The sequence below is a fragment of the Eulemur rufifrons genome, chromosome 18 (genome assembly GCF_041146395.1).
Source record: "Eulemur rufifrons isolate Redbay chromosome 18, OSU_ERuf_1, whole genome shotgun sequence".
Classification (NCBI taxonomy): Eukaryota; Metazoa; Chordata; class Mammalia; order Primates; family Lemuridae; genus Eulemur; species Eulemur rufifrons.
The window spans coordinates 48,403,040-48,415,174 of NC_091000.1; the positions used below are offsets into that span (position 1 = coordinate 48,403,040).

The 12,135-nt window shown below is 38.6% G+C and overlaps 1 protein-coding gene across 1 annotated transcript; it reads left to right on the forward strand.

The window, feature by feature from the left end:
* Positions 1-5,749: 5,749 nt before the first annotated feature.
* Positions 5,750-6,340, forward strand: LOC138399153 (histone H1t-like). Its single transcript, XM_069493728.1, has one exon. The coding sequence runs from the start codon at positions 5,750-5,752 to the stop codon at positions 6,338-6,340; it is 591 nt and encodes a 196-aa protein (XP_069349829.1).
* Positions 6,341-12,135: the final 5,795 nt, after the last annotated feature.

The window sequence follows — 12,135 nt, forward strand, 5'->3', positions numbered from 1 at the left end:
TGCCTTCCCTGGGTGGTATCTCTGACCACCTCCTCCCAACTGCTCTGTGTAACCATTGCACAATCTGCCCTCAATTGTCATTACTTGTCTAGTTGTCACCCTCAAGAGGTTCTGAGCTCTGATTTGGTCACCACAATATCCCTAGGGGCTATCACTGAGCCACATTTTTGTATCACTGGTACACAAAAATGATTGAATTTATCAACTCATTCTATAAATTTTTTGCATGCCTGCTATGTGTCAAGCACTGTTCTATATGTGCATATGTCAGTGAAAAACATCACAAAGTCTTTGCCCTCAGAGAGCTAGGACTCTAGTAGAGTAAGACAGAAAAACATAAATAAGCAAAATATTTGGTCTATTACACAGTGAGTGTCATGGAGAAAAACAAAACAGAGCAGGATTAGGGAGATGAGGACTATGTAAGGGTGGGGGAATTGCAATGATGAGCCAATGAATGAAATGCTGAGCGTGAGACTCCAATAGCTGAGGGTCTCGAGGGAACCAGCTAGTGTATCAAAAGTTTTGAGGTGCTGAAGTTTGCTAGGGGATAATGTATGTTACTCATCGAATAGAAGACTAGATCTGGGATTAAGGCCTGGGCAAGATAGGCTGGTGGGGATCTGTGCTATTATGGATGGCCATGTTGAGTTTGTTTCAATGGCTAAACCTCAGATCAAAATAAGGTAAGTAAGCAGGGCATGATGGCAAGTGTCTGTAGTTCCAGCTACCAGGGAGGCAGAAACAGGAAGACCCCTTGAGCTCAGGAGTTTGAGTCCGACCTGGGCAACACAGCAAGATCCCATCTCTTAAACAAAACACAAAATAAGTAATACTTGCTGTTGTATTAAACAAACCCCAAAACTTAGGTCTAAACAGAATAAATGTTTATTACTCCATTACATTGTGTAGTGCTCACTTCCGTGGTCTTTCAGGGACAAGGTCTCCTTCCATCTTGTGCCTTCAGCATCTTGGGGTCTCAAATATCTCTGCTGGAGCCTCAACATCAGGACCACAGACTGAGGAAGAAAGAAAAATTTATGAAACTTATGAAAGAGATTTTCATAAGTCAGGCCTGGAAGTGGCATACATTATTTCTGCCCACCTTTGGGCCAGAACTAAGTCACAGCCCCACTTACCCACCAGGGCAACAGGGAATGCAGACTGGCTGTGTGCCCAGGCCAAAAACCAGACACGTTTTGATGGATGAATTTTCTGGCTGCAAATTCTGTCTGTCATCCTGCCCAGTTCTTCGTACTTCACCTTTTCGCTTTTCCTTTTCCCTCTTCCTCTAACCCTCTGTACCTTTTAAAAGGTCTCACAGTGATTTCTCATCGGCCAGTTACAATATCTAGCACAGAGAGAACGTAGATAGAGTCTTGGGATGATCTAAGGAGGGGTTTCTTCCCTCTCACCGTGAAGTACCACCATCTGGCTCTGATACCTTCAGCTGCTCAGGAGCCATCTTCAGTGCCTGTCTCCTTGGAAAAGGACAAAGTCCCTACCCTCATGGAGCTTACATCTCAGCTGGGGAAGACAGACAGCAAACAATAGTTATTATGAGTAATTATAGAGAATATGAGAAAGGATAAGTGCTAGGAAAAGGGGAAAGGGAAAGCAGGAAAGGGGGATTAGGCATAGTAGTAGACAGGGTAATATTCATATCAACATTAATGTAAATGCTTAATATAACAATAGTAGCTGGCCCTTTGTATGTACCAGGCACTATTCTAAGCAGTTTACTATATCAACTCAAGAAAGTACATAAGAATCCCTGCAGGGATGATCCAGTCGTAAAGAAAAGAAGAGAAATCAAAGCCCCATTGGTTCTACCTTTGAGCTATTTTGAGTACCTTTCTCTCCTTCTCTAGTACCATTGTCACTGCCCTCATTAGGGGTGTGAGCTTGTACCGGTAGGTGTAAAGTGAGTGTGAGCACATAGAGGGAGAGCTGTTCCCTCCAGCACAGTCCTTACATTTGGTGCCTTTTCAACAGTGTTTAAGAGAACATGTGACACTTGAAATTGTCAAGACTATTATATTTGAACCAACCATGAGTCTATTATAGATACCTTTGGAACATCACACCTTGAGTCAGCAGAGGTGGTCAAAGGTTTGTCGGAGACACCATGCCCCTCATCACCTAAACAGAGAGGACTGCCTCCCCCATGCCCACCCCCACTACCATCAGGGTTTGTTTCCAGGGAGATCTTTTTTAAAACCTACCTAAATGTGACTTTGACTACTGTTTTTCAAGTACATGCAAAAGATATAGCAAAAACCTCTGTCTTTATAAAGTGAAGTGATGTCTGGGTGTTAGCTGTGTCAAGCTTGAATCGCAATTATAAGCCCTCATCAGATCAGCCGAATGTGTGAACACTTGTCACAGAAACCTATATCTCCCGGCCAGACTAATGTGTCAGCCCACAGGTATTAAAGGGGATTCCCTGTTAAGCAAACCCTTCATTCATTTCCCTGCGTTGGATTTGGACACATGGAGAACATAAAGTTTTGCCTTTATTAACTTGTCAAGACGAGGAGGACGATGTATTTTGTAACACTCCGAGAAACAGACTAAATGTTTATTTGGGTGCTTTTTCACTAGGTATATTTCATTTGGCTTCACTTATTTTAAAGGAAGGTGGAGATAAGGAACGTGTGGGTGAATTCCTCTGCCAGCAGCGCAGAGGGATGTGCTGACGGGAAGGGAAGTTTCTGGAAACTGTTACAACTGCCCATGTGGGAATAAGAAGCATGAACTCTTCAACCTGTTGTCATGTAGGGACTTTCTGTATCCCTCACAGGCAGCTCCCCAGGGCTCACCACCAAACAGATGTTCCCATCTTGGACAATCCTTACCAGCTGGCCTTTGTCGCTATGTCTCCGTTGTGAAAGCCCTAATTCTTTTTCTCACCTGGCAATTTCTACCCTTTAAGACTTAGATCAAATGGAACTTCCAGGACACTGACTAGGTCATAATGAATGTAACATGTATTTAAGAGCATACACAGACTCAAGTGCAAGAGGCTGTGGGTTTACTTCAGAGGCTGTGCTACCTGGGAAACTCAACCTCTCCATGCCTTAGTTTCCTCATATAGAAAGCAGGCAGAATGACAGCAGCTACTTCATAAGTCGTTGCAGTGACTAAATGCATTTATTATCTATAAAGTGCTTAAAACACTGCCTGGCATGGAGGAAACACCCAATGAACATTAGCCACCATCATTATTATTGTTATTCTCAGAGTCGAGTACAATATCGGGTATCTAATGAATTACGGAAGTGGATCAATCAATCTCTCTCTTTTTACAGGAGGAGACAACAGACTTTAGACATGCCATTTTCACTACATGTCACTGCTAGACACTGTTTTATCTCACAAATAAACCAATGAACGTGAGTGATACTAAAAGAGGATAAACAAAGGTATTTTTTTTGAACACTCAAGGAAGGATTAATAAGCACCTGGCTAAAACATCAGCTTTGGCCGGGCGCGGTGGCTCATGCCTGTAATCCTAGCACTCTGGGAGGCCAAGGCGGGTGGATGGTTTGAGCTCAGGAGTTCGAGACCAGCCTGAGCAAGAGCAAGACCCCATCTCTACTAAAAAATAGAAAGAAATGATCTGGACAGCTAAAAATATATATAGGAAAAAAAAATTAGCCGGGCATGGTGGCACATGCCTGTAGTCCCAGCTACTTGGGAGGCTGAGACAGTAGGATTGCTTAAGCCCAGGAGTTTGAGGTTGCTGTGGGCTAGGCTGATGCCACAGCACTCTAGCCCAGGCAACAGAGCGAGACTCTGTCTAAAAAAAAAAAAAAAAAAAAAAAATTAGCTTTTTTCCCCCCTGCATATAAAAATTTTAAATGTTCATTGTAGAAATTTGTGAAAAGAGAAACATATGAAAAAAAATTAAAATTAACTCCTAGTATCTCCTATTCTTTTTATATGCTTGTGAGATATACGTATGCATGAATATGAATACATATGTTGCACATACAATAAATATATGTCATATATAAAGCAAATTTAGTTGTCAGGCTATATATATTTTTAGGTAACTAAATATTCTGAGAAATAATTTTTATGGATTTGTGATATTTTATTTATGAATGTGTCAATACTTATATAATTCTGTTATTGGCTATTTCAATTGAATCTCATTTTTATGCATTATAGGTCATACAGATCATGCATCTTCATACATAAATTTTTGTGCTGCAGGTAGTATTGTTTTCTGAATTTTTGTTTGAGGTGTTTGTGCCTGTGTGTGTGTGTGTATGTGTTTGAGATAGAAAGAGAGAAAGAGACTTTTCTACCTCACTTAACAATCAGAAGTTAGAAGTCTCATCTTTTGGCTTTTGCTTCAGAAATATTTCAAATGTATACTCTCCCCTCTCCCATACTGTTCCTTAGGCAAATCCTCTGGCAATCTGAGACTACTGCAACAGACTCCCAAGCTAGGTCTTCTCACTAATGATTTATGCAATAAATCTAAATCCAAGACAACTACAACAGTAACAAAACAAACTCTCCAATTAAAAATCTCTAATGGCTCCCTGGCTCACAGAAGAACTACCAAATTTCTCACACGAGTATTTGGTGATCTTCACAAAATGGCCCTTATGAAGGGTTTCCCATTGCTGAAACCCTAAGGCTCTGGTCACCCTATGCTGCTCCCTCAGCATCCTCCAGAAAAGCCTTGGCCTTCATGAGCAAACTCTTAACTCCAGACTTCTCGTAAAGGCCAGTGGAAGCTCAGGGGAGCATACTGGACATTATCCCAACAACCCTTTTAACACAGCTCTGCAGCCATGCTTGCTGGCCCAGTCTTAGATATCAGGTTCTGTGGTTTCTCCTGGATTCTTCAGGCAAGGGTTCCTGCCTCAGGTTTTATAGTTCATTAAGGGGAGGGACTGTGTCTGTTTATCTGAGGGAAAAGGAGAATGGAGGGGAGTTGAATCAATGAAACCAGAAGCAAAACTCAGTTGAGGACACCAGACCTGAGGGTGGCCTGATTTGGGCCAAGCAGATACCATCCTTGAGTCTGGATGGTAGCTACAGAGACAGGGAAGTGGCTTTAATTACAGACAACCCTGTGCCTTGTAAAGTCTGGTTTATTAGATTGCACTTACCTAAATAAGGTCATCTGCAGTTTTTAGACAATTCTATACATATAACTCCGCAGTGAGACAGCCAAGAGATCTGTGTTACTTCCCTCACATTTATAAATTATTTTCAGTGAAATCATGGCGTGAATAATTTATTTTCCCCACCCATTGGAAGCCACCCATTTAGAAGACCACTCAGAAGAGATGAGATAAGTCTCCTGTGAAAACTTACTTTTGCTTTTACAAGGAAAAGAGGAAGTTTTGTTCTTGGCCTTGAATTTGGCCGAAAATCGAGGGCTTTTCTGAATAGTTTTGGCGTGCAGGGTCATTTTTCATTAAAAGGTGAAAAGGTATGTAAAATCTGAGTCCCCACGGATCATTCAGCAGTAGAACCCAGGAGATTAGGTACAGAGGAGTTTTGCAGGATTCAATTTTTCAGGGTAAAAGAAACACAAATGCTCCCCCTCTGAGGGTTGGGGGCGGTGCTTAGGCAATACACCAATCACAGTGCGCCCTGCGCTATATAAGGCCCTGAGGCCCGACGGCAATTTACGCTTGTCTGTGATTATTACAGTTTGCTGTTTTGTGCTGGGATGTCTGAAAAGGCATCTACAGCCCCAACCCATTCTGTTTCAGGTACTATGGAGAGGTCTCCAGCTAAAAAGCGAGGGAAGAAGGCAGTTGGTCTGGGGGGCGCAAGTCGCAAACCTGCAAGGTCTTCTGTGTCTAAGTTGATCATTGAAGCTCTGTCTGTGACACAGGACCGAGTAGGCATGTCGTTGGTTGCACTCAAGAAGGCGCTGGCGGCCGCTGGTTATGACGTGGAGAAGAATAACAGCCGTATCAAGCTAGGTCTTAAACGTTTGGTGAGCAAGGGGGTTCTGGTGCAGACCAGGGGTACCGGTGCCTCTGGCTCCTTCAAGCTCAACAAGAAGGCTGCCCCTGAACCCACCAAGGGCAGGGTCAAGAGGTCAACTTCTAACAAGACCAAAAAGTTAGTTTTACCCAGGGATTCGAAACCACCAAAGAGTCCCAAAACCAATAAGAAAGCCAAGAAGCCAAAGTCAGCAGCAGCTAAAAAGGCTGTGAGGAGCGGAAGGAAGGCTAAAGGAGCCAAGGCCAATCAACAGCGGAAAAGCCCAGCAAAGGCGAGGTCTGGGAAGGCTAAGGCGGCGAAGCCGAAATTGACCCAGCATAAAACCAATCCTAGAAAGGCGACATCTAAGAAGTGAAGAGCTTCCTCAAACTGATTTCCAAAGAACCCAAAGGCTCTTTTAAGAGCCACCCAAATAACTTGAAAAGGGTGTAACACTGGAATCTTACAGAAGTAAAGTTAACCTAATTTATAACAAAAATTAAACTGAAAAGGATAAAATCAATGATCTGTTAATACACATAATGTAGACCCACAGAGGTCCAGCAACTAAAATACCCGGATGTGCAATCCGGAGAAGCTAGTGTTCTGGAATAGGACTTGTGTCTAAATTCTGTAAATACCAATTTTGTTAAGGAAGAGAGTGGAATTTATTTGCCCAAATATACATGGCTTGATCTGCTTATTTTTATATTTATTTTTAAAACTTAAGTGCTGCATTCCAGTCTGCATTTTCCTGTGGTGTCATTATAGCAGGTGTTTTTTTTTTTTTTTATCTGTGGTGTACACGAACTTTAAAGGAGTTTTCGACCCCTTAAAGAGTCGCAGATACAGATTAGGGAATTTTTTTTCATACCTCTATTTGCATTAACCTTTACCTGAAATTTAGAATTTCCTAACATTGAGTAGGATATTTTAAGTAAAGTTACAAGAATTTTGAAGCAGTGTTTATGCTCATTATTTCTAAGATACCATTACTATGTTTTATGATACATTAGCAAAGATGCACATATTACTGTCATGTTTTTAAAATGACTTAATGATTATTTTAATACTATTGTAATCCTATGTGCTGAACAAAGTATAAGCCTGGCCACAAAGCTCTGCCCCTAAAGGTCCTATATTTGGGAGGACAAAAAGGTAGACAAATAATTGCAAGTTAAAACTTCGTAAGTGCAAACTTCTTCCTCTTTTTGTGTCCTACCTCGATTCTAATATTTATTGAGTGAGTCCTTTTTCTTCAAAAGTCTGTGTGAGAGACAAGAAACAAAGCTAAACAAATAATTGGTTGCCCCTGGACCCTCTTCCTGGCCTGCTTCATCTATCTGTCTGGTGTGCCTTCAATTCCAAACTCTTCCCTTCCCTCCTTTAATAATCCCCTTTCAACTTGCTCCAGCTTTAGAGACAAGAACATAATGTTTTGTAGAGTTGGGGATTAATTGAAGTATAGGGCTAATCCTTGATTAAGGTCATTTCAAAGCCTATAGGGTCCTTGTCTGGGAGGCCTTTGATAAGATTATTGATGTTAAAACAAGGCTAATCCCAACAGAATTGGGTCTGAATGTGATTTGAAGAGACAGACTTCTCAATTCAAAATTTTCTCCTTAGTTTCCTGCTGCAGTTGTAGCAAATGTGCATGGTAAAAAACCACTCTTGTTTAAAAAATAAACAAAAAATCACCCCCCACCATCACCACCACCTCCCAGTTAATAAATAAATGCCTATTGTGGATACTTAGAATGAGAATGTGGCCTGTGACTTACTGTAACCTCAGACTTGCTCATATGAAGAGACCCAGAGAGGTAGAAAAAAGATACAGGAGAAGACAGGAACACTCTAAATGTCATATGGTTTGTAATACTTCTGAAATAATTAAGTGGTTAAATTCTTCCACCCCAAATTGAGAGATTTTAAGTTCCTTACTCTCACTATGCACTCCTCGAGACAAACACACACCTTATAAACAGGGGACTTAGGAAAGAACATCAAACATTACAGAGAAAAAGTGCAAGGACTGAGATCATATGTGAAACTCTGAAATCTCAACGTGCTTTTTGATTCATTAAAAAAAATAAAAATATAGTGTATACAATAATTTCATGAAAAAATACATGGTATGAACTACCCTGAAACACATCCCAGCAAGTTTAATCTGTGTTTAATCCAAAGACCTAGGATATCTTTCTTTTATTTTGCCTATTGTATCATTAATAAAACCTCACTTTTATTTTGGGAGGCAGCTATGCTCACAACTATACCACAAATGCTACCATCACTTTTATTTTGACATTTAATTTATTTTTTTCCTTTTAATATCCCCCTTTCTAATTTTTCTCAATGACCAGTCACTCAAAAACAAGGAATGTCAGGGCAGAAATTTAAAGGGGGCATATGTATATATATGTAATTATATATATAATATAATATAATATATAATATATATAATATAATATATAGGATACATATGGATATATATTAAAAATGAATCCTTCCACTCTGGGAAGAATACAGATATTACTCAATCATGTGGTTTGGGAGAAGAGTGGCTCACCCCTAAATCTATATGGCTTCCTGTTCTTTCCTTTTCACCTTCCTCTCACTTTCCAGGTGAACTTCATTCATTCAACAGATCCTTCAGATAAGAACTCTGCAAACAAGTTGTGGCTAATAGGACACACAAAACATTCAAACAAATAAAACTAAGATATTAATCAGAGGTCTTATAAAAATATGAAATGCCCAGACTTACCCTCCACAGACTAACTCTATCAGAATATCAGATTTCAGGGATGGTATATGGTGTGTTTGGGGGTGAATATACATCTGTATATGGCACCTGCATATTCAACGAACAATTCTGATATTAATACCTTGCCAATGCTGAGAACCACAAGCAGTCCATCTGGCACACACCATCACTTTTAAGTGTATAATTGCTTTAGTACAAAGTAAAGAAATTCCAGAGTAGCAATACTTTCATACTATATTACAGTTGAGAGAATGTATAAGTACAGTGTCACCCAACTTGGACTGGAGCTTTATAACATCACAACAGTTATCTCCAGGCATTTGGGGACACCACTCCTGGTCTTGGGCAAACAGCTTCTCTAGCCAATGACAGATTTATCTCACTCCTATCTAAGGATTCACTGAATTTCTCTTTTTCAGCAACCTAGACTATACTCTGGTTAGGAATATTTATTTTCTTATTCATTTTTCCTGAATTTTCCTGAACTGTAATTGCCATTTGAACATCTTTGGTTCCACAGCACATATCCTATGTCTCTGCATACTTTTCTTACTTCCACTCCTTACTCTTGTAGAAAAATGTTCCTGCTTTTTCTTTTCAGTCTAAAGTCTTTTACTAAAAGGTTTTTTCATTTGCACTTGCTGGGCTTGCTGTCCTTGTGTAGGCAGTCTCCATAAACCCTCTTAATATATTTTGACCTATTTTAAGAAAAGTTATTTGGACAGAGAATTCTGACATTATCTTTTCTTAAACATTTGGTTCGAAATTTTTCTAAACATGGTGGTAATTAAATTTGATTTTCAAAATTCCCTTGAATATTTTCCTAATTTCACACAGAAAACACAAAAAGTATTTTACATTTGTTTTATTGATGAAATTGTGAACCCAAACTTACACAAAGACCCATATTTAAAACAGATGTTTTCATATACAAAGTAAAACTCTTTTGGCAGTAATGAAATTGGTTATTGATTGTTTTATGAAAGTGCCATTGTGGTAACTCAGTTTAAGAAATAAACCCAGAATATTTACTTAACTCATAGACTAAAGTTAACTAGTAACACTTGCACTGAAATTTATACAAATATTGATACTTACCATACTTAACCCACAAAGAGTGGATTGAAGACCCCAAAATTGTTTTTAGAATCTTTAGATCAAAAGCCAGAATTTGTTTTTTAAAAAATAATTAGAACAATATTTTGTACTCAAATCTAGTGGATAAAATGATTTGCAGATGCTTCAAGCTACCCATCCCCAAATTTCTCCCTGAATGATAAAGAGAAATTCAATAGTTGAAAATGTGTGTATGAACCAAACAAAACATTCTGAAATTTAAAAACACACCTTAGAAATGTTTTAAAATATTTGGGAAAAAATAACAGGGAGCCTACAGAAAACATCATGGGTGCTACTACCAGGCAGCAGAATAAATATTTTTCAAGTAGTAAATCAACAATATGGTAATAATGCCACACCATATATTTTTTTGACCCAAATATAAGATTGTATAGTGGTTATGAACTTGACTCTGAGCCAGAATGGCTGGAACAAAAATCCAGCACAACCATGTTCACCTGTGTGACCTCTAGCAAGTTAACTAAACTCACTGTGCCTTGGTTTTCATAACAACAAAATAAGGGCAATAACATAACAATAATTCCTGCCTCATAGGATTCTTTGGAGGAATTAAATTAAGATATAGAACAGAGCCTAACATCTAGTAAGTATTTAATAATAATCAGCTGAAAAAATTGGTTTGAGAAAAATATTTACACCAAAGAAGACCTTCAGTATGCAAATTCATCCAGCCAAGAAATAGAAGATACAGAAATATCTATTCAAAACACATCATGTGTATCTCTTCCACACCTTAAGTGATTACTCAGAAACAGTAATCAGAATCAATATCAGCTTGAGATATCAGAATGCACACCACACCAAGTGTCACCAAGTGACAAATGTACACAGGATGTCAAGGCAGCTCAGGCTTTCTAATAAAATACTTTATTGTCTTAATATTCTACATGTTAGAGTGTAGAAGTTAATCACTGATGCAAAAGGGAAAAGAACACATTATGACCCAAAGTCTATAAAGAGAATCAAAATTACAAATACCAGCCTGCATGTGGAAATCTTCAATGTTAAAAGTCATGCATGTTTGACTGCTAGTCATTATTAAATCAGAATGTGGCAAGGAAAAAAATGGTAGTTTAAAAATGATAGCATATAAGAAATTTTGGCATTTTAGAGAAAATGCTTAGTTTTTAAATGTGTGTGTGTCCATGAAGAATGTTTTATAATACACAAAGTATACACAGCACTGTAAGATGACATTATTATAACATAGCATAACAAGAATTTTGGTCTGTTCCTCCTAGCAGGCCTTAGTCACCTGCTGTACTTGGCTCAAAGATTACTAAAGTTATTGGTTTTCCTTTTGTTCTGTTCCCAGTTCAGGCAGCTCAACAGTGGCCTATGATTCAAATAGCTGGTAAGCAGTTTCTTGTTTGTCTTCTCAAATTCTCAGCAGCTTTTCTCTACAAGGGGTTTCCAGTGTACCATCCTTGTCCAGCCCCTTACTCTCAGGAAGACCTCCAGCCTTGGCTCTCTCCAGTCACGTGACAGCTGTGCTGCATCCAACCATGGCCACCAGGTGTCACCCTTCTCCTTACTACCATGCTTTGTCTCTAAGTGGTTTTGCCAAAGGGGAAATAAAATACAGAATTTAAAATTCAGGTCTTTTGAGTTTTCAAATGTAGTTGGCCTCAAGAATTAATGAACACAGAAAGACTAAGCTAAGAATATTAGAAACTAAGCTTAAAAACACTGAAAGAAAATGATGATTTATAATTTTATTTAAAAATAAAATTAACAGGCCACAGTTGCTGATGCTTAGTAAATATATTACTGTGAAGACTAGGGTGTTTCTTGAAATCTCAGCCCATGTGAAGTAAAACCAATATAAAACAAACTGTTACCTAATTAATTGTAACATATCCTTCATGAGGTAGAAGAGCAAGTGAAGCCTTTGGGCAGTCCACTTTGAATATAGGATGATATTTAGAGAGGAAGAACCTGTTAGTGTGTTTCCAGCGTGGTTTGGAGTTAAAATAACCAATGTCTTATAACTTAGACGATAAGGTCCCTACAGTGAAGAAAAACAATTAATTCAGCTACCACAGTTCAATGAAAATATTCCGTAAAACAAAATGTAAGAATATTAGAAGCAATACAAATATTCTCAAAATGACAGATTAAAGCATACACATAAGATGGATAAGAACATCAGTAAAATCATGCAGTACACAACACAATTATACATTTATTAAAATATATGTATTTGTTAATTTTATATATTTTAATGCAGCAATAATACTAACAGGTAATATACAAGTTGTTAA